The sequence below is a fragment of the Asterias rubens genome, chromosome 9 (genome assembly GCF_902459465.1).
Source record: "Asterias rubens chromosome 9, eAstRub1.3, whole genome shotgun sequence".
Lineage (NCBI taxonomy): Eukaryota > Metazoa > Echinodermata > Asteroidea > Forcipulatida > Asteriidae > Asterias > Asterias rubens.
The window spans coordinates 14736406-14760256 of record NC_047070.1 but is presented as its reverse complement, the minus strand read 5'-3'; the positions used below and the strand labels follow the sequence as shown (position 1 = coordinate 14760256).

The following is a 23851-nucleotide window of genomic DNA, read 5'->3' as shown; positions in this document are numbered from 1 at the left end:
GGCCGGGGGGGGGATCGGACAGGGTAGGCCGCTCTGCCTGCCATATTTGGTAACTTTCTTGGCTAAAGCAAGAAATGGCCCATATTTGGTAAATTTCTTGGCTATAATAGCAAGAAATTACCAATGCAGCATGGCTAATGGTTAAACTGTATATAGTGCTCCCGGTTGCTAAGCAAATGTTTGTTGAGCTAAGCAAATCAGTAGCAAATCTTTGCAAAGCTCTAGCTAGGTTATTTTGATTGACGCAATGGCTCTTTTCTCGGCCGCTTGCGTGAAATATATGATGAAAAACTGTCATTATAAAAGGTTGGTGTCAAACAACTTCATTTGGCGCGACTTAACTACACTAGGCCTGACCTAAAACTCATTAGTTAATACAAATATAGAGTTACTAGGAACGTACATGAGCCGCATAAGTTATTTTTTTTCAAACATAATAATAGTTTTAACCCCGTTTTAGCAACAACTACAAGTAGGTCCTCGGTTTTGACCACGGGTGTCGAATTTGAATTTTGTGTAGTTGCGCGTGTTGGTGCCGAGTTTATAAGGAAGCGCCGACGAGTTCGTTGGTGCCGAGTTTCCGTGTTGCCGAGACCGGTTATACTACGCTTACGACACATGCGCGAGCGATCGCGATCCATCCATCCCCCATACGTACGTATACAAACAGTACACACGCACGCACACCCGCCCCCCCCCCCCCCCCGCCTCGATCCCCCCGCCATCATTTTGCACTGTGACAGCAGTAGAGTGAGTAAGGATACAGTTTACTGTGACTATAATCGCACTTTGCAACCTCACCCCTTCTCAGATGAAGCCATCCAATGATGAGGAACGTTTAATTTGACGATCTGACCTGAAAGAAAACATCAGGCCGGGCTGTGGGGAGTAAAACCAAGCAGGGTGAATTCGGTGAGTAGGACCCCGTAATACGCGTACGATGGACGGGGGAGCTGGAGCGCTGTTGTAGGCGGGTGAACGTGCAGCATGTGCGCTCTTGTTGTATTGCTCTTGCTCTGTGCATGTAGTGTTTACATGGTAATTGATCCTCAATGCCGACTGATCTATATAGACAAAGATGCTTATAATAATAGCTGGGGAGGATCGCATATTTTCATCCCTGTATTCTGTCGGTCCTTCGCAATGGACTCGGTTTGAATAAGAATTATTCAGAACAGAGTATTTATTTGGTGTTTAATATTTTAACCATGATTTAGTAGAGTTATTTATTTGCAATATTGGTGCAATGCAATGGCGTGTGTTACATCACCTTGATGTATCTATGTGAGGTGGTTGTGTGCTCATGGAGGCTGGCAGGCAGTAATGACAAAAGAGATGATGCGTAGCCATAGCGATGATTTTGACTATTGGAGAGAGTGATGACTCATTCTGGTGGAGACTTTGATGACGATGACAAATGTGATAATTTAGGATGATAATGACCAGACAAGTTTGTAAATGAACTAGTTTCTTTTTATTACAGTACACCATCAACCCCCCCCCCCCCCCTCCAACAAGTAATCCATTATTGATATATATATTTTTTATAAAAATGCAATTTCTTCGTCGCTAATATACGGTGGATTCTTTTCAGACAAGATTCCACCAAATCCACAGGCAATCCTCATTTAATTGCACACATTCAGCGAAACTTTCTCATTTTGTGCATTCAAATAATTATTTTTAAATTGAGAGTTCTGTAGATGGATAAGTCACTTATGGGCGTTTTTGAACCACTGTCTCACGTTTAGGCTCCGCCTGCATGTCTTGAAGCCCCATAAGAATAACAAACATTTCCTTATAATAGCAGACAGAGCCAGAGCCCATTGGTTATGGTTTGCGGCAATGCCCTTACTAAAATGGAGTCTGTTGACTATGAGGTTCCTCTTTATCTTCAAGCAAATTTGAATACCTGATTCTCAATGGTCAATCCATGGCAACAACAGTGTGATGTCATACATTTGCACGGTCCATATCACACGTCGGGGTGTATTGCACTGTTCTAACTAACCATTTCGCCCCTGTTGGTTAAAGTGATGCGGAAATCATCTTCCACTGACAATTTTTAAAAAGACATAAAATCAGAGATAACAAGATTTATCCGTATTGTTTTTACAAATAAAAAAAATCTATCATCACAGTTAAACATTTGCAGCTTCCACAGTTGACAATTTATTTAATCTGATAAAGAACGACACCTTTTAACTAAATGTTATTTACACATTTCTTTCCATATGTCTAACCTTTTTCATTCAAAGCTGAGCTGTATTGAATATTTACATTGTCAGTCGATACCAGTAATTGTCGCGAAACAGTACGTAGTTATCAAACTGTACCAACATTGCCCATGCACTTCAAAACAACTTAAAACAGCACTTCATAACTGACCCACAATGACTGTTATTTTAAAGGGGAATCTGTCGTCTATAGTTAATTGATAGTAAATTAATTTTCTGATTATGTTGAATGCTATTCTAAACTTCTCCTAAATTTGTGTCCCTGATTGCAAGTTGAAATGTTGGCAGCTCTGTAAAATGTATCAAAGAATTTTACAAACTATGTTTTGGGGAAATTTTCTTTGATGATCCTTCTCATCAGTTGTTGTGGCTGCTTGGTTTTTAAATATCCATTAAAATGTTAATAATTTTTAAGTTCAGGGGCATGGCATTATTTAGCACCTGTGTTTACTTTAGGATGGTGTATGGAATCCTGTTTGAGCATTGGCCAATATCCTTTTGGGGTTGGTGTGGGTGGTGGTTCAGGCCTGGATTTTTGACTTTGAGAGGGCAAGGCCATTTTTTCATTTTTGAAAAAGGGCACTTTCATTCAAAACTTTGGGAATCACTTGAAGAGTTAGGGGCACAAAGGCCATGAATAGGACAACAAAGGACATGGCCATGTTTAATTCCTGGCCCTATCCTTGCATGGAAGCTAGGTTGCTGACAGTGACACACAGACTCTGGAAATGTTCTCGACACAATTTCAAATTGAAAAAATGTCTCTGAGGACTAAACATAATTAGTGTGTGCCCAACATACAATGAATTGCTGTCAATGTCATAGCAATAAATGTTTACTTCGCAAACGGACTTTGACATTTCCACACCAGAACTGCCTGATATGAATACTCCGAGCTGGTCCCTGCTTTCAATTGTAGGAAGAGTGTGAATCCATCTTGTCCGACTTCAATTTCAGTTGAGTTGTTCTTCGTATATTTTTTCAGATTCTGTGATTGCCTCAGACGCTTTCTCAACTCCCAGACGACTCCACTATTCGGTAATTATTTTCTTGTACGTGTACTGCATCAACTGAACGCCAGACACACAAAACAAAATCTAGAGCTACGTGCTTTTTGGCAAGATCGGACACGTCATTAATTTTCCAAGATGGCGGGCATGGCAGCAAAGATGATATTGGGGAACAAGCTCGACAGCGTTAAAGGTAAAGTGGAAGGGTTTGATATCAATTGTTCAAGTTTGTGATTTTGTGGTATAGTAATCCTTGATTATTGTCATGTGTTCACATCCCTCATGCGGCCTAGTAGTGGAGAGCTTCAGATCGACTCTCTTGTATGCACCAACTCCTTGCCTATACTTTGGTCTGAGAGTCGGTGTTTTGATACCCCCCTGATAGTCAATGTCTCAATTACTGGGTAAGTGTTTGTCATGACACTCCATTTGGCAAAGGTCTCGCCTAGCTCTTTTAAACCCAAAGGGACACCTTGGTAAGGGACACCTTGGTAAAAGGCACCTAAAAGAAAGTGCAGTCATTTAAAAACTTCACACCAACTTTGATTATTTTCATTTAAATTATGTTGAATTATGAAGTCCTTTTTTATAAGGTCATGGTTTCAAATCTGTGTTGCTCATAAAAAAAATTAGAAAAAACAAGCAAGATGAGGTGGCAATATAATGTAACTTTTTGCAGAATAAAAGTATCGCAGAATGAGCAATTACAATCTGTCGGAATACATGTGTAGATTGCACTTTTTTTGTGATTAATGTTTTGTTACATTATATCCAATTGGTGCAGTAGGGATAGTTTTTGCACACTTGATTTCATCTTCCACATTCTCATCTTAATTTTCCAGTTTTTAAGCAGGGCCCAATTTCTAAGAGCTGCTTAAGCACAAAAAAAAGCTAAGCGCAACAAAATTATGCTTGCCAGCTAAAATGCTATGTAAAATGTGTACCTGGTATCCTTCTTGTTTCTGCTTAGCAGAAAATGTTTAAGCAGCATCCTCTGCTGGTAAGCAGCTTTATAGAGTTGGATCCTGGTGTCCACTATTCAGATCTTTGTGCTATTCAGCTCTTTAAAATGTACCCACCAATTTCTGGGAACCCATGGCATAATCAAGGATTGCTTGATATTCCTTGTGTGATGTGATCTTTGAGTGTTGAAACATGATTGTAGCTGGTTGAGATCTTTGTCAAATTTACTTTTTATTGCCTTCCACTTGCACTAACCCTTCCCTTTGTTTGCATGCAATCACCCTTTAAGAAACTCAATATACGGAACCTTTTGCTACAAACATCATAAGTAATCATTTATGTTTCATTTTGGTGTCAAAAATCTTGAGCGGAGTTTTACACTGGCCTTTTCAATGCAAGTTTGAACAAAATATCTAAGGACGACTTCATGACATCTTAACCAACAAAGAAATACCGTAATATAGCTTCTACTGTCACTTAACATTTCAATGTTTACTTTCTTCATGTATTTGTGGAGTGAAACGGATAACCGATGGTCCGACTTCTTTAAATTAACAGACTTTGTTGCATGGTTAAAGACAGTGGACACTATTGGTAATTGTCGAAGACCAGTCTTCTTACTTGGTGTATCTCAACATATGCATAAAATAACAAACCTGTGAAAATTCGAGCTTATTTGGTCGTCGGAGTTGCGAGATAACTATGAAAGAAAAAAACACCCTTGTCACACGAAGTTGTGTGCTTTCAGATACTTGATTTCGAGACCTCAAATTCTAAACTTGAGGTCTCAAAATCAAATTCGTGGAAAATTACTCAAATACTACATCACTTCAGAGGGAGCAGTTTCTCACAATGTTTTATACTATCAACCTCTCCACATTACCTGTCACCAAGTAAGGTTTTATGCTAATAATTATTTTGAGTAATTACCAATAGTGTCCACTGGCTTTAAGTCTGTTTTCTGAAATAACTTTAACAACTTCTTGTTTTGCATAAATATCTGACCTCACAAACTTGCTCCACAATAACACTAAGAGTAGTTGAAAGATTTGGCTTAAATTGTTTCCACCTAAGAATCTCTCCATGTTTTCAACTCAGTCAATATTTTCTGCATTTTCTTTTCTTAGAGATGAAAGAGCTTTAAAAATGAAGCTTTCTTTGACAGCTTCAAGGTTTCTGTGATTTTCAGTCACATTTTGTTGATAAATAAAGCATAGTGGTTTACGTTTACTAACTGCAATAGACTGCAAGTCTCCTGCATAATGCATATTCAAACTTTCCGGGCCCATGGCTATAAAACAATTTTTTTTTTACAATGTTGGGAAAGTCAAATATAATATAAGTTTCACATTTTATTAAGAAAACCTGAGAATGAGATTTGACCCCATCTGTTTACCTTAAACAATTAAGAATTTTGCCAAACTGACAAAGTTGTGCCTTTATCAGTAAACAATCGGGTAAACAATCAGGTAAAATTTGTATCAAATCAAGTTGTTCGACTTTTGATGTTGATGAAAACCAAATGACGCTCAACATTTTTTGTCAGGTTACATTTTTTGCGCGTGTCCTCTTTGTGGAACAAACATGCAGGAAAAATTGTGGAAATATCCCTTTAATATTTGTTCTAATCACTCGGAGTCTGACAAAGGACAACCAGACAGAGTTAAGCCAGAGACATAATAAACATGGTGCTCTTGAAGTACAACTCTATACAGGTACAACTCTATACAGTCTGTATATATATGACAGCCACTGACCTACAGCCTCTTCGCTTAAAGGCGGTGGACACTATTGGTAATTACTCAAAATAAGTATTGGCATAAAACCTTTCTTGGTGACGAGTAGTGGGGAGAGGTTAATGGTATGAAACATTGTGAGAAACGGCTACCTCTCGAGTGCCATAGTTTTCGAGAAAGAAGTAATTTTCCATGAATTTGATTTCGAGACCTCAGATTTAGAACTTACACCAACTGTGAAGGCTAGTCTTTGACAATTACCAATAGTGTTCACTGCCTTTAATTTGGCTGGACTAAATCAATATCAAAGGAAGGTGTGGCTGTGTGTCGTTTGCATTGGGCTCGGTATGTAGATTGTAAATAACTCATATTTGTCCATGAGACCACTTAAGAATCATGGTAGTTTTTTTTACTAGACACAATTTTTTAAAGTCAATCAATATTGCTGAGAAAAACATACTTGGTTAGATTCATAAAGTTTTAGTGTAAATGATATTAAAAACTTCAGAAGCTCTGCCTGCCTGTGCAGATTGTATTCTGTATGGCCATAAGAAACTTTGTTTTTTTTTACTACATTTATCCATGTTTTTTTAAATAATTCAATCAATAATGCTGTCGAGAAGAACAGACTTGGTTAAATTCATGCAGTTTTAAAGGTGATAAATATTATTAGTGTTGTTATTTCTATTTCCATGCATGATTTGAAAAAAAAAAAAAATCAATATTCCTAAGAAGAACAGACTCTGTTAAATTCATGCAGTTTTTAATTGTGATTAATGATATGTCATAACTGTCTGTTGTAGTGTATGTTTATCTTTATTGATTGCACATGGAACATCATCGGCCTGAATTTCAATTAAATTAAATCCTGGCCGTGTAACCTAAGCCACGCAGCTTCAGAGATAGGATTGGTAAATTTGTCAGTGAAATTATAATTTGTTGCAGGGATGTTCTGAAAAAAATTCAATACACGCCTGTGAATTTCTGATTCATGTTTGATTTTCATGAAAAAAATTAAAGATTTAGTGTAAATTATTTTTATGCTTGCGGATCTAATAACCAGCTGTTCAAATTTATTAGAAAAATACAAACATTTACAAATTCAAATATTAAAACTGTGTCTACTGTATGACACATTGTTAACTGTATTTAGCAAAAAAAAAATTGAAAACAAAAGTGCATGTATTTTTTGGCTTCTTAGTACAAATTGTGCCCTCTAGTCCTACCACTTACTTTATTTATAAAAAAAAACATAACAAAAACAACATGTTTTTCCCCTTTATAAGTCAGTTGAAAGTCCTTTAAATCGTGTTTTCTCTTGAAAAAACACACCAAGAATGCATCTTTAAGAAATCAATATATTTTATTCCAGATCGGTCTTTGGGGAAAAATGTTGATTGTCAAAGCTTGAGTGCGAGGACAGAAATACTTGAATACAAAAAATCCTCTCTTAGCTCTCTGCAAAATAGACGCTAAATTAGCGGCTCACAAATTTCCCAAGGTATTTATAAAATAAAAAAAATTACCAGGGATTTGTATCCTGCAGCCTCTGACCGCTTATAGTGATATGAATAATTCAATTGGAAAGAGCTACGAGATATTTACGGCTCTCTTCCATCTTATGGGGAAAAAAAACGCCAGGTAAAGCACCAGGCGGATTATTATTTTCTTCAAGATGAAATTTTTTAGTTCAATACAAGTCCGAGAAAATACTCTTTTTTTTTTCTGTCTTCGGGTCGCCGGGGACTAGCAGCAAAATATTGCCAAGAAATCTGACTTGTATATCAAGGAGTAACTCTATACTTGCGAGCCTCATGCCTCTAATATCGCCATTGCCACCCCCTTTTGTGCAGCGGCCATTATGTAGTTTAAGTCCTTTTGTGGCGTGGCAATCCCCCGGTGCCGTATAGCCATTCCTTATACCCTAGCATGGCATTGTGTGACATATCTATGGAGGGATGTATAGCATGCTAGCCTACTTGGCGTTATTGCATATTGACTACGCTTTTCTTCTCCCAGTCTGTTTGGGGTTTTTTCCTCTCCTCCTACGTTGATCTCAGTTTGCAATTATCTGCAGCCCATTGCTGTGCTGTATGCTGTACATTGGCGAGGGTTTCTTCTGTGTGTATTAACGTTCCCCCCCTCCTGAGCTTTATAATGAGATCTCTCTGTCAATCAGTAACATCTGCTGTGCTGTTGTCTCGTTAAGAGATCATTACTAATTAAAATACATTTGCATAAAGGGGTCTCAGAGCTGTTTTTAGCATGAATATCATTAAGTTGAATTCAAAAGATTGAACTGTCATCAATGCGATATTTAGATAAATGTCAATGCGATATTTATCATGTTGGCTTCATTTAGAGAAAATCTTTCATTTTTGAGCAGAATGTTTTAGAAATAGAGAAGCAAGAGAAGCAAGCTAACAAAGCCAGCAAAACAACAATCAAACAATTTACTTGAAGGACAAATAACCTTCAAGAAAATGTATTTAACTGCTTGGGATTTAGCTTTATACCATAGCGCACCAATCATTATAGACAACAATATTATGGCAATGTTATTTCAAAATTTATATTCATGAAGATAATAAATTCTTATATAAAAACACTTAACCTTGATTCCCTGGAGAGACTTACTAGGCTGCTTCATGTCTCTTGACAAAATCCAATACCATATGGTTACTCAACAACCAAACTGCTGGACTATTGCCTTAATATTTCAAATGTGCTTACTGAGGAATTCTATGCTTAAATGCCTCATAAAATTATGTGCTTATACCAATATAATTTTTTAAAACGTTATTCAATTATCAGATCCTACTCAAAAATATTGCAGCATTTTAAGGCAGTGGACACTATTGGTAATTACACAAAATAATTATTGGCAGAAACACTTACTTGGTAACGAGTAATGGGGAGAGGTTGGTAGTATAAAATATTGTGAGAAACGGCTTCCTCTGAAGTGGAGTAGTTTTTGAGAAAGAGGTAATTTTTCATGAATTTGATTTCGAGACCTCAGATTTAGAATTTGAGGTCTCGAAATCAAGCATCTGAAAGCACACAACTTCGTGTGACAGGGGTGTTTTTCTTTCATTATTATCTCGCAACTTCGATGACCGATTGAGCTCAAATTTTCACAGGTTTGTTATTTTATGCATATTTTGAGATACACCAAGTGAGAAGACTGGTCTCTGACAATAACCAATAGTGTCCAGTGTCTTTAAGTATATAAAACACAGGAAATTCAATGAAAACTATGTGGTTGGTTGAACTGACAAAAAAGTCAGAGGCAGTGTTTAGGTTTTTTGTGATCAACCAAAACAAATCAGAAATTTGGGCTCACACTGTAAGTTAGGAGAAGAACATCCATAATCAGTGTTTTTTCCCAGATACAGTTTCTTGAACATGACTTCATTTAATTAAGGAAATTGTTCAAGGATGATTTAAATCTGTTAAGCTTTCAGATTGAAAGTCAATCGCTGGTGGTTTTATTCTTTAATACCATGATATTCTTACTATGATATCTTGAATCATGATAAAAAGAACACATTGAAACAATTTACATTACGTAAGAGTTATTGAAAGAGGCAATTAGTAGTGATCAGTCCTGCTTCATGATCAAATGATGAAGATGTCATTTAAAAAATGTAACAATTCTGATGGAAAACTTCTAAATAAATAGTGGGGGGGGGGAAGCGAAGAAGAAGAAGAAATTTACATAGCGCTAAAATCAACCAAAACTGTTCAAAGGCGCTCAAAAAAGTCATGAATATGAAATTAATTACAATACACTTGTTGGAAAAGATAACGGTGGAACAGAAAATTCGCAGAAATTGTAATGAAAAGAAACATAATCATGCCAGATGCATTGCATCCATTGTATGTTGAAGAGTCCTATAGGGGTTGAACAGTATTGTTCCACATTTTCGCCCTGCATTACAGATTGTATACTCCACTAATTACATACTGCGTAATACAGTTCTTGACACATGATGCATCTCATTTGAATAAATTAGGCCGGCGATCACGACAAAGAATCGCTCTGTTGAATCTCATTAAATATGTCTCGCAATATTGAGCTGTGTAATATGCGTCTTGTAACAATGTGTGGTTTCTATGGCCTTTGAACAACTTATTCATCTGACCTGGGCGCTGCCGAATGTCATTAGAGCTGCTGAAGCATACAATAGACTGTTATCATGCTGCCTCCATTTTGGTCTTGTTGCTCATATCGAATAACAATCATGAATGCTAATAATCATTTTGCAAATAGGAACCAGACTATTTTGTTCTTCCAGCCTCAGTTTGGTAACATTGATATCAATGGGAGAAATTCAAGATGGTTGCATCATGATGAAGGTCTATGGTCTAAGACTTGAAGGTTTGCATGGTGGAGAGACACTAAAAATAAGAAAATTTGTGGTAATACTATGGAGAAAGGGTTCTATCAGCATGGTGTTGTTGTAAATGTTATGACTGTGGGTGCGTTCGTTTAGCTTCCCTGGGTCGACCCGGTGTGTGGCGTTTTTTTTTTCCAGGACAAACGTGGGTAATTATCTGCACACGTTCGTCCTGGAAAAAAAACACGCCACACACCCGGGTCAACCTGGGGAAGCTAAACGATTGCACCCTATGTTTTACAGACAAAAGTCTGCTAAGCAAAAATAAGCAGTACACCATTTTAATTCTTACTTTTAAAGGCGGTGGACTCTATTGGTAATTACTCAAAATAATTGTTAGCATAAAACCTTACTTGGTAACGAGTAATGGGGAGAGGTTGATAGTATAAAGCATTGTGAGAAACGGCTCCTTCTGAAGTGACGTAGTTTTTGAGAAAGAAGTAATTTTTCCACGAATTTGATTTCGAGACCTCAAGCTCAGAATTTGAGGTCTCGGAATCAAGCATCGGAAAGCACACAACTTCGTGTGACAAGGGTGTTTTTTTCTTTCACTATTATCTCGCAACTTCTACGACCGATTGAGCTCAAAGTTTCACAGGTTTGTTATTTTATGCATATGTTGAGATACACCGACTGTGAAGACTAGTCTTTACCAATCTTGTCCACTGTCTTTAAACCCTGCACCGAATGAAGAAGTAGGACGGTCCTTGGGCTTGTTTTTTACATCAAGCTGCTGAATATTTAAATATATTAAATGCCATTATAATTTAAACACTAACAACTAAACAAATAATTTAAATCAAGACAATGCAGATCTAAAAATGTCAACTAACATGATGAACGAAAAGCATTTCTCAGAAAAAAATGAAAACGTTCTTCATATTTTACTGAAGGTGAACTTGGTAACCTCGGAGGCAAAGAAATGACGGAGGAGGAAGCAGAACAAGCGCGGCTGATTGAGGAGGCGCGGATGGAACAAGAGAATGAACGCAAACAGAGACATGATAAAATGGAGGCAGAAAGAGAAGTAGAGAGACAAAGAATACGAGAAAAGGTGAGCAATATGGCGACATAAAGAGACGGCCACTTTGACAAGTTTCGTCTGACTTAAAGGCAGTGGACACTATTGGTAATTACTCAAAATAATTATTAGCAGAGAACCTTACTTGGTAACGAGCAATGGAGAGCTGTTGATGGTATAAAACATTGTGAGAAACGGCTCCCTCTGAGGTGACGTAGTTTTCGAGAAAGAAGTCTTTTTCGACAAACTTGATTTCGAGACTTGAAAGTTAGAATTTGAGGTCTAGAAATCAAGCATCTGAAAGCACACAATTTCGTGAGAAGAGTGGTTTTTCTTTCATTATTGTCTCGCAACTTCGTCGACCAATTGAGGTCAAATTTTCACATGCTTGTGTCCCAGTGTCTCATCTCAGTAGGATCCCAGTCTAGGCCCTGGACTGCATGTATTCTGAATCTAGGGAGGTTTAGCTGCCATTACACGAACAAAAACTTGGAACGATAACATCAGAAAGTTGTTTTGTTGAAATCTCTTTTAGCTTACAAGAAAGTTACCATTTCTCACGTTGGGTATGTACGTGCAGACGTCATATGTGAGCATGCAATAAGCCAAAAGTGGTGACGTCACCTAGAAATTTTATGACGTTCACGTTCAGCCGAACTTGGCTCCACAAACCTTTTTTAACAGTGTGGTTCCTTTATAATCACCTCTGTCTTTCAGTATGGCTTGAAGAAAAAGACAATAGAGAAGGAGGAGGTCGTTGAGCCTGACGATTCTGGGCGTATCTCAAGGAAGAAGAAGACTCCAGCTGAGATGCAGGCAGCCATGGCAGGAGGCGAGGAGGAGGAAGAAGAAGGTGTGCTATCAGGCTTATGCTGTTGCTTTGATTTCATTTAATGTCATTTTGTTGTAGTCGATCCTTTATTGATATTACAAGTGTGCAAAATTGGTGCCACGCTTACCATGCTACAGACTGGACCTGAGTCTTTTATTCCCTAAAAGAACCACAAAAAAATGAGATCAATGCAAAGAACCAATTTTAGATTTTTATGACTTAGTATTAATGACCTGCATGGTGAACTACTTATCAATGTATGTAGTAAATAAAAGTCTGTCTTGCGCATGAAGTTTCCAAACCACTACATAAATTGTTTAGAAGACTTGAAGTTCAGGCAAACTTTCACCCAAAGTTGGTTTATATATTTCTTGAACTGGAGAAACCCAACTTCTTAAACTTGCCCTTTTGCCTGTGCTGTGTAGATATGTGTGAGACTTGTGAATGCAGTTGTTACTAACAATAATAACCAACCATTCCCGGTGAAGGTAACACATTTGGTGCTGTTTGTTCAACCCACAAATCCCACCTCAGACAGAGTGTACTTTTGTGTTTTTCCGTCAATTCTGTCTGATCTTCATCCACTTTCTTGTTGGGGGAAACAATTTTTCCAAGTGCTACTAATTTTATTGAAGATATTTATATTGTAGGTGAAAAAAATGTGTTTTTACTGAAATCTTTTAATTCGTAGAGAGTTGTTGTTGTTATAGTTGCAGTGAACATTGCTAGAGTTTTGTTCTTATAATTGTTTTGTCAGATAGTATACATAGAATAGTTGCAATATGTGTATATATGTTTTTGAATATTTATATACAGCTCAAAATGGTTACTTTCAACCTGAGCAAGTTGTTATTTATTTATTTTTTTCTTCTTTTTTTCAACAATACATACTGTTCAACCAAAGACATCCTTGCAAATACTGGGAATGCAGGCGTGTTAGCCGTAGGGCGAGGTGCATGCTGGTCTATATATATAGTGACTAGGTTGGGTTGCAAGGTAGACCAGGGCCAATTTCATAAAGCCTGTAAGCACAAAAAAACAACTCACTAAGCACAACAAACTGAGCATTGCTTAAGCACAGCAAACTGAGCATTGCTTATCAAAAAAAGGTTACCAGCCAAAATATTGTACAGTTACCATTGCCCAACTGGTATCAAGGTCATTTCTTGCTTAGCCAATAAATTTTCTGAGCAGAATTTTAGCTTAACAGCTTAACGCTTAACAGCTTAACAGCTTTATAAAATTGGGCTCATCATGCACCAAGTATTTGCAAAGTTTTCTATGACATCTAAGCCCAGTAACTTACTTAGAACAGAGGCGTTTAAACAATAACTTTTCAAGGAAAACCATGATGGTTTCTCTTGTGTCATTTTCATATCCATTTTGACTTTCAAGTAAAAGAAAATTCACATCTGGAGAATTCAAATTTACATAAAAATAAATTACCAATAGATTGTTATCACAAATGCAAGGTGTGTTAAATTCTACATCGGAATGTACTGCATGTCTTGATACAGCAAGCCTCCTTGAAGATGACTGGAGCAAGCTTGTTGAAACGTTGAGACCAATTCAAGAAGTGACTCCGCGGTAGTACAGTTAATTACGATCCTATAAGCTAAAGTACTAGTCCCAGCCTATTTCTATACCATCCACCCAGGTTATAGTTAATAAGGAGGAAAGTTCTTTTCAGAACTGAGAAGTCTCCCGAACACCAAAAAATTTACTCCACGATAATAGAATAAAGCAAGACAGTTCTCTAAGAACAAACTCTATTAACTCTACCTGGCAAGTAGAAACACACATGTATGGTGTTACCGCAAACCAAATATATAAGGAAAAAGAACTTATAATCAAAAATCTTCAATAACTCAATGGCATGTATACATAAAAACAACCCAGCACTTTGAGGGTTTTTTTTTCTGGGAGATTGCAATTAACATTTGTGGATTTGGGGGTCTGATTAATTTATTACGTCCCTGAATTATTACAAATGGATGCAGACTAGATACATCAAACATGATGGGCAAGAGTAAGTGTCCTTCTGACGTGCTATTTGGTTTGTAACAGGAGCGTTCCATTATGCAGGAACATATTTCGGGGTTTGAAACACTAAGATGTTAGGATACCATCGTTGAAAGGGCTACACACTTGGTATGATTTACATAATTTCGGACTGGCTGATGTACATTCGGGGGTTTAAGGAACAAGTGTCAATCAGTCGTGCTGGTAGCGTTCCATTATGCAGAATAGGGACTATGCATAGAATGTTATTGATCTACTATACACGGCTCATTTCTGACCAGCTAGCTCAGGGCATCTTACACTGACAGTGATGTGCTATAAAAGGGGTTTCAGAAAAACCTTTCGTCAATTTGGTAATTTTATGAAGAAATATTGTCAAGAAACACTCTAAGACCCCACTAAATGTAACATGGCTTGAAGTCTTTTAATATTTTAGTGAGAAATAGCCTCTTTCTCAAAATCTACGCTACTTCAGAGGAGCCGTTTCTCACAATGTTTTATACTATCAACAGCTTTCCAATGCTCGTTATCAAGTCAGTTTTTAAGTTAATATTTGTCTTGAGTAATTACCAAACGTGTACCTTCCCTTTAACATCACACAGCTATTAAAAATGTCTGGTAAAATGATTAATTCTGTCTGCAGTTGTTCAACAACAAAATTAACAAAACATATTATTATAGAATATGCAGGTAGTAATTAATGATGATGTAAGCTCGGATAATAATCAAAATAGAAATTTAAAAATTGTTTTACAGGTTATGTTTTAACGCCACATATGAAGTGTAGACCTGAGAATAAAAGAAGTCCACATTATGTAGGGTCTAGAAACAGCAACTAAGATTGGTCACTGTGGTCCAGTGGTTAGACTGCAAGGACTTGTGATTACAAGGTTGGGGTTCGAATCCCCAAGATAACTGCCAAGTTCAAATGACTAGAATAACTGTTGAATCACAATTTCTTTGTTTGATTCATAATCATGGACGCTAAACCATTGGTTGCTTTGTCACAAAGCCCTTTAAGGTTGAATATTTAAATGTAAATGCCTCAGAACATTTTGGGTTTTTTAGTGTATTGTAAAGAGAATATATATCAATATAAATATTCAGTGTAAAGAATTTTAAAGCAGCTACTTAAATAGAACAGATTAAAACAGTTTAAATTGGCCTCACATTTAAATTGGCCTCGTGCTGTATCAGCCATTGTAAAATCCTCTAAAATATTCTGTGTACAACAAACTAATTTGTCACAAAGGGTGGTTATGTAAATGTAAATGTCTTAGAATGTCTTGGTTGCAACCAGAAGGCCTTGATACAATTGACACAGATGAGGAATGCTTGTCTAACAGTCCACTTGACAAACACTTAAAATTGCAAATAATTCTTAACATCGACGTCAGGGAGAGACCGGATTGAGGATATTATTTATATTCGTTTACTCTTATAACGGAGGCCTTCTTGGGTAGGCATTGCTGTACATCAGTTGCTGTGGCATGGCACCGGCCGTGACTAACATGTAGGCTGGATGGGAGTAACCGGTGCCCATCATAATGCATCTCATTAAGGATTTTTGTTGCCATTGCTTATTTAGGGATTGTCTTGACATTGCCACATCACAGTGGATAAATGAGCGGAGGGAGTACAGAGGAATCGCTACCCTGAAATACTTGTGTCATGGGCTTGGATTTTTTTTTCTTTTTTCATACAGCCTGTTATTTGTTTACTTGCAACCAAAGCAACATATTTTACTCGTGTTTTGGTAGTTTTCTTCAATTTGGACTTGCAGCGTCCGATAGTTATTTCAAAGGGATTGCCTCGCCGGAACACTGGTGTCATGGGCTTGGATTTTATTTATTTTTTTTCGTTTACCTTCTAATCTAAAATATTTTTTTTCCCATACAGATTGTTATTTGTTTACTTGAAACCAAAGCAACATATTTTACTCGTGATTGGTAGTTTTCTTCAATTTGGACTTGCAATGTCCGATAGTTATTTCAAAGGTATTACCTCACCGGAACCCTTGTATCATATGGGTTCGGTTTTCATTATGAACTTTTTTTTACCTACTTTAATTTTTTACTACCTGTTATTTGTTTACTTGAAACCAAAGCAACATATTTTACTCGTGTTTGGTAGTTTTCTTCAATTTGGACTTGCAATGTCCGCTTGATATTTCAAAGGGTTTGCTACGCTGGAACACTTGTGTCATGGGCTGGGATTTTGTCATTAGTTTTTGTTTACCTTTCTGTATTTGTGTACACTTGCTACTTGTTGTCTTGAAACCAAAGCAACATATTTTATTGGTATTTGGTAATTTTCTACAATTTGGACTGGCAATGTTTGACTGTCATTTTGGTTGGATGTCTTTAAATGGGTTGACAATTTCTTGTGTTTCTTGATTCTTTAAGAGTCTGTTGAAGGATGAGACATTCTAAGAGGTCTTTGTGCACAGTTTAATTTTTGTGTACATGCTCTAATTTTATCAGTAAAAGGATTTGTACTGAATGCTAATTCAATTTTGTTTATAGGGCGGCAACAATGAAATCAAACTATTGCTCGACATTTTACAAAGCAATTCTTGTTATAGTATCTGGTAATCTTGGCTTGAGAAATGCCCAATTTCTGAAAACTAAACAAATTATACAATTTTAGTAAACATTTGAACAAGTTGTCAAAAGTATGACATTTTCGTTACTGTAAATAGACAATGACAGTCAGTATGTTGTATTGTCAATGTTGGTGTGGTGTTTCTTTCATGCCAATCAGATCTGTTGACATATTATGTTAGGCCATATGGATACAAAAAGGCAAGGTACATTTTTAATAATAATAACATTGAAGTCTCATGTAGCGCCAAATCTACCAAACAAGGTACTCAAGGCATACAAGCTTTCAGAAAGATAGGTTATTGCAGTGATGAATTCTGAGACCGCACTAGTTAGCACCTTATAAGGGTTTACAAGGTGCTACAGCGCATTAAGCAGCTACAACCAGGAACACCGGGGTGAACCCTTTCTCTTTTCGATAAGTGCACTGGGTTCTTTTACATGCCTTACACAAGACATGGGATCAACGGCTTTACGTCCCATCCGAAGGACGAAGCAATGGTTAAGTGTCTTGCTTAAGGACACAGGTGTCACGGCTGGGGATTCGAACCCACACTCTGTTGATCAGAAACACCAGAGTTTGAATTTGGTGCTCTTAATTGCTCGGTCACGACACTTCCTACTGAGTTTTCAATTGTGTTGACGTCAACATTCTATTTCACATACTCAGGTAGCGAAAAAATAACATCTTAGAACAAATTAAGTTATGTCTGTGTTTTTTCAATAAGTAGTTAATCACTAAGGTACAAATAATCCAGAAAAACATATAAAAATTCTTGGAGAACATGAATTGTTTTGGTCACTGTATGAAATTGTTTGAAAATAATTTTGAATTATACTTTGCTTGTAAATCTAGAGATATGGGTTTGAGAAATGTACTTATCTGTGTCAGTGCTGTTCTTAAACAAGTGTTTTTGTACTAGGGAACTCGTACAAAACCAAGTCTTCCGTCCAATTTTTTAAGCCTAACATTTTTTAGTTGTCTTTACGGTGCTCCAAAGACCTATTTAACTAAAAGCACCTCACATCAGTATTATGGCCTACATTTCCTTAATAGCACAAATACTCAATTGTACATACTCTATACCTCTTAAAATCTAGACATTTTTAATGATAACATCTGTAATATAATAAGTGCGCAGTGTTGAGCATGTCTCTCGTTAAAGGCAGTGGACACTGTCTTTGTAATTACTCAAAATAATTATTAGCATAAAACCTTACTTAGTAATGGGTAATGGGGAGCTGTTGATAGTATTATACTTTGTGAGAAATGGCTCCCTTTGAAGTGACGTGATTTTCAAGAAAGAAGTAATTTTCCATGAATTTGATTTCAAGACCTCAGAATTAGATTTTGTGGTCTCGAAATCAAGCATGTGAAAGCAGACAACTTTGTGTGATGAGGGTGTTTTTTCTTTCATTATTATCTCGCAACTACGATTTTTTACAGGTTTGATATTTTATGAATATGTTGAGATACACCAAGTTAGAAGACTGGTCTTTGGCAGTTACTTATAGTGTCCAGTGTCTTTAAGAGTAATAGCTTTGTCCGCATTGCTGTCTGTGTGGGATACATATTTCTGACTTTAAACTGAAATCAGTCTTTTTAAAGACTGCACTGTAATAAATATAGTTGTACGTTTCTTCTCTGAATTTTATAGATAGATTACAATGTGATGTAAAGCATCCATCTTTACATTTCATTTTGAACACACAGTGTGTTTCATGTGAAAACTGTGTGTCGCATGCACAGATCGCAAAACTCATAGGATGACTGTTCAGGAAATAACATGGCTGCATTAATAATTTGAGTGCCTAAACGCGTATGCAGGCTAAAATGCAATTTGCCCATCAAGATGGCGTCTATTGGGAACTATATCCACAAGTCAGGCTTTTTGATCTACCACTGGATTCCCAAAACTTGTAGGGAACATATTAATCAGTCAAAAATAAATTGGTGTGATGCTGATTTTGTTATAATAAATTCATGGAATGACACAACCCAGGCTGGTTTTTCTTCATTTTTGAAAGGGCAGAGGGGCACCAAGGCATTTTCTCCTTGATAAAGGGCACCCTAGTAGGAATTTGTAAATTTCTTCTGTCCGATCAAGGGCACCAAGGCAATGGCCTGGGGGCATGGAGGCAATCACCTCTGTTGACTCTGTGATGTATCACGCCTTGTTTTATAAGGTTATCATAACAGTAATTCATATCCCAGCCTTTCTTTATTATATTATTTCTTGTTTCAAACACCCTGGCCATTCAAAAATCATCTTAAGTTACACTAGCATTGTCCGGCAGTCACTCCTCACGTATTTATTATATACATGCAGCAGTGACTAAAATGAAAACACTGTAAACATTTCTTATTGTCAACTTTTTTTAAATTATCAAATCCATGTTTTATACGGCATCACAACACTAACAGGAATTCATATCACCACTTTTATTTCTCTTTTCAACCACCCTGACCATTGAAAAGCCATCTTTAGTTACACGAGCATTGTGGTTTAAACGACAGTCACTCCCTGTGTATTTATTCTATTGTAACCCGATCAGTACCTGGCTGAATGGTGTCCCATCCCTTTTAGAACCTACAAATCCCTGGATGAACGCGAGGGTCTTGTTTTCACCGCAGAATGCCACGGATATCCTCGGGCAAAATCTGTTTTTCCAGGTGCGGCAGGGCTCAACAAATCGAGATGCTCATTTTTTTTCTCCTTTCATTCTGAGATGAATTATGTCAAAAGTGTCTCTGAGGTTTGAGTGTTTAAACCGATATGTAATGATGAAAAACAATGTATATTTTTAAATTCAGCTTTGAAGCAGATTTTAGATATTTAGTTGTGGCACATCCTTCAAAAGAACAAAATGAGGCACTCCCATCTTTAACATCGATATTCTTTTGACTTTGCCATTTAAATTAAAGAAAAGGAAAAAAAAACCATTTGTTCCATACCAAGCTTCTCTGTACCATATATTTCTACCCACCGTTTGACCCTTAAATATTACCAGTTTGGCAGCAACGTTTGCTGCATATTTAATAATGCAACAACAAATCAAATGTTTTAGATGCATAATGCAAATCTGACTTAAGGTAGGATTGCAAGACAAATTTGTTCATTTTTTATTATAATGAAATTGTGCCTATTTGTTCACATTTACTCACGACTTACAATGGATTTAACCCCAAATTACCACCGGTTTGTTATTTCATGTATGGTTTATAACACAAAACATGACACACTGTCTGCATCTATTTTGTCCTCGCTGCCAGTCGTGTATAACACCTTTAACAGTGTACATTGCATGAGCTTGAATGACTCACATAACCTCAGTGCATGGCCAATGGAAGTGAAGCACAATGATGCATGCTAGAATGGTCTTAAAGATGCAACTAATTTCCTTTTTTTTTAATTTTTATTTTCAAACCCTCAACCTATGTTGTTGTTTAAAAGTAAAGCCAGAGCAACAATTAAAGCCAAAAATGGAAAGGGATTATTTGTTTGAGATTTATTAAATGCCTGTAGTGTTCAGACAAATTTATTTGGAGTTACTTGCTTATGAGCCACTGTAAGCAGTTTTTGTTTTGGAAATACAAACTTAAATATTTATTGTTTGTAAATAGATACTTTCGTACTTACATAAAATCATAGTGTGTGATATTGAAACTAAAAACCTTCAATGTACACAAATCTCCCTAAAAACTCTTGAAACATTTGTTTAAGCTCTCTTGATAGTGCATAATTTCTTTTTCCCCCATTCTTCTTAGAATAATTACAACAGTATTTTATGTTAGAATGCTGAATTCTCACTGAAAGATGTAAGAATAATTGATGGGATTTCTTTGTCTTTGGGGGCCCTGGAGAGGCTAGCAGTACCGACAGTCAAAATGACCCGATGTGAATTCATTAAGGGGTGAAAGCGCATCTTAACGGCACTGCATGTAATTGCCAATGTAAATGCATTTATTCATGTCCCATCTTAAAGAGACGGTGGCTATGTTCAGACAGCAGGTCTGATAATTCACAGAGGCAACGAAGGCGATTGCCTTCATGCCACCTGGTCAATGCCTTTTGATTGCTCCAGTAGAAACTAAAAATTTCCTCATAGGGTGCCCTTGACCAAGGAGAAAATGCCTTGGTGCCCTTGCTCTTTCAAAAACAAAGCAATGCGAATCGTATAAACAATTGTGTACTAAAGACATCTACTTTAACTTATCATAGCCTGATTTATAAGGTACCCTGGTAACAGCCTGCCCAGGTGTACTTTACGCCTGACATCTTGGAAATAATTATTCATCAATGTATTGATTACGAGCTGCTGACAGCCCGGGCTCAATCCGTTTGCCAGTTTTCTTGGAAAATGCTGAGCGTCAGTGCAGAATTACTAATCAAAAGAAACCAGACCCTATAGTGTTAAGCATTTGAAATACCTGCTGCTAGGTTTTTTTCAATGGAGAGGTAAAATATTGATAATGTTGTTCAAAACTACTATTTGTGTGGATAATTTCTTTTGTTTAGCTGGTATTGAGGGTTAACATCCACATACTTCTTGTGAGCCTAAAACAAGATGCACAAAACCTTGAAGCCTAAAAACAAGATGCACATGCAAAACCTTGAAACTTTGGTGTCCCCCCCCCCCCCCCCCACCCTTGAAAAAATATGGACAACCGTAGGGCTTATTATGTTTTAGTGAAATTATACTTAGCATAAATTGATACTGTAGATTTATTTGAATGTGTAGAGACCAGGAAAGATACTTCACGGAGGCAGCGCAGGCAATGTCCTCCATGCCACCATGGGCATTGCCTTGACACCTTTGAAATGCTCTAGTAGAAATCTACAATTACCTCATTAGGTTGCCCTTTACCGAAGAGAAAATGCCTTGGTGCCCCATGCCCTTTCAAAAATGAAACCTATAAAAAAAAGCCCTGAGACACATGATACTCATCAACTACATGTTAGAAATGTTGTCCCTAATCCTGTTTAACTCCTGCAGTATCTTCACATACAGTACTCCTTTAAAATATGCTGACTTAAAATCCTTAAGAAGGACGAAAGGATAAACATATTGTGGATGGGCATAAATTTGATCAGGCTACTAACAGACATGAGGGAGTGTACGAAGGGGAAATAGTAAAGTGGATTGCTTCTGTTTAGGTTAAAGGAGTGATACTTGCAAAGTTTATCTTGTATAAATGTATGAGATACTATACACATAATTTGGTTTGCTGTAACACTATATGTGTGTGTTTACTTGCTGGGTAGATTATGTTCTTTTGAGAACTTGTCTTGCTTTATATTCTATCTCCAATCGCTGAATAGATTTTTAGGAATTTTTTAAACCCTTTTCTACTTCTGCTTTTTAACTACTCCTTGCGTGGTAGTAGAATATAAAGCAAGACATATTCTCGAAAGAGCATAATCTTACCGCAAGTAGATACACACATGGTGTTCCGCAAACCAAATGTATATTGATACCTCACCATGCAATGCCTCAAATCCCATATCTGTAAACAGTGACACTATAACGATGGTACATAAAATAAAGGGTCTGTGTTTGCGTAGAATAGAGTCGTTTTATTGGTAATATTTTTATTGGTAACTCATTCACGCACATCATCTCAACTCTCTATCAATCTTTCTTCATCTCTTTATCCATTATTTTTTCTTTCTTTTCCTTGGCTTCCCCCGGATCTCCTTTTTTAATCCAGGTATCATGGACACTGTTGTGAACTTTTTCACGCCACTCACAGAGAAAATAGGCAGCTTTTTCGGCAAGTAAGGCACAGGCAGTACTTAGTGATTATGTAGCATATTGCATTCACACAACACACCCTGTTTGCTTACTCCGCCATTTTGTTTTCTGCATCCCCCCTACCGTTGCATTTTTGAACCTCTGTCTCTCAAAGTCACTTGTGTGTTGAGTTCCCCTTGCTTTCTACTGCATGTTGTAATCATGGTGGATTATTTTGTTGTCCGGCAGTTTTTATGTTTGATGGCTGTGCAGAACCTACTTTGTTCACCCAAACACTATTTTGCTTAAACTGCTGTTTATTTTCACTTGAGCATTGAAGTGTGCTTATTTGGCTGTGAAATATTTTTTTGTTTAAACACTTTTTTCTTCTTAATGTCATGAGTAATGCACATGATCAGAATATTCAAAGAATTGTTGTTTTACACAAAGAAAATGGCATGTTATTTTTTGTTTAATTGTTCACCAAGGTTAGATTACAACTAGAACATTTTGTTTATGGATTCATTGATCTTTTAACAAAGTTTCTGACATTTTTTGTCAACTCCAATTCCTGCCCAGTTACTGAAATGACAGCTCCAGTGTTTTGGACCAAAGTTTTAGTAAGTTTGTCACAAAAATACAAAGTAAAAACATGGAAAATGAATATTGTGATTACAACTTTAGTTTTATCAGTGATAGGTGTAAATTCTATACGGACAGAATGCCTCGTTTTACATTTTGAAAACCCATTACTACTGAGTGTTTTTGTCAGAGGCCCCCACCATTCCATACACTTGTAACTCCTGAATATTTTTTTCAGGGACCCTCCACCAACCGTGTCCTCCAACACACTCCCCTCACTAACTATGTTTGAACTTATAATGCCTGCAGCCGATTTCACAAAACGCTACGATTAATCCTCACTCGAGTTAGGACGAGTAGACTAATCCGTCCTAACTTAGGATGGGTTCAATGCAGCCAATTTCACAAAACGCTAGGATTAATCCTAACTCGAGTTAGGACGAGTGTACTAACCCGTCCTAACTTAGGATGGGTTCAATGCGTCCTACGCTAGACTAACCCGCCCGAACTTAGGATGGGTTCAATGCATCCCACGCTAGACTAACCCGCCCTAACTTAGGATAGGTTCAATGCGTCGTACGCCTTTGGATACAGAATTTATATCATCCTAATTCCTAAGATTAATCCTAAGTTAGAAAGAGTTTGGTGGTCGAACGACTGGCCCATTTGGCCTAATAGTACTCAGCACTAATGCTTACCATGGAAGCTC

The 23851-nt window shown here is 37.0% G+C and overlaps 1 protein-coding gene across 3 annotated transcripts; it reads left to right on the top strand.

The window, feature by feature from the left end:
* The first annotated feature begins 832 nt into the window (after positions 1 to 832).
* Positions 833 to 23518, top strand: LOC117294505 (complexin-like). 3 transcript variants are annotated; one of them, XM_033776945.1, is made up of 6 exons: positions 833 to 912; positions 3223 to 3275; positions 3544 to 3651; positions 11240 to 11400; positions 12085 to 12220; positions 22538 to 23518. In XM_033776945.1, the coding sequence occupies exons 3-6, from the start codon at positions 3636 to 3638 to the stop codon at positions 22606 to 22608; spliced, it is 384 nt and encodes a 127-aa protein (XP_033632836.1). In that variant the 5' UTR covers positions 833 to 912; positions 3223 to 3275; positions 3544 to 3635; the 3' UTR covers positions 22609 to 23518. The 3 variants fall into 3 exon arrangements, with proteins under 3 accessions (XP_033632836.1, XP_033632837.1, XP_033632835.1); XM_033776946.1 differs by having other exon boundaries at positions 3541 to 3651; XM_033776944.1 differs by lacking the exon at positions 3544 to 3651 and having other exon boundaries at positions 3223 to 3440.
* Positions 23519 to 23851: the final 333 nt, after the last annotated feature.

Coding starts and splice junctions, on each gene's coding strand:
- LOC117294505 (XM_033776944.1), top strand. CDS start 3,386: ATGGCGGGCATGGCAGCAAAGATGATATTGGGGAACAAGCTCGACAGC. Junction 3,441..11,239: donor CAAGCTCGACAGCGTTAAAG/GTAAAGTGGAAG, acceptor ATTTTACTGAAG/GTGAACTTGGTAACCTCGGA. Junction 11,401..12,084: donor GACAAAGAATACGAGAAAAG/GTGAGCAATATG, acceptor TCTGTCTTTCAG/TATGGCTTGAAGAAAAAGAC.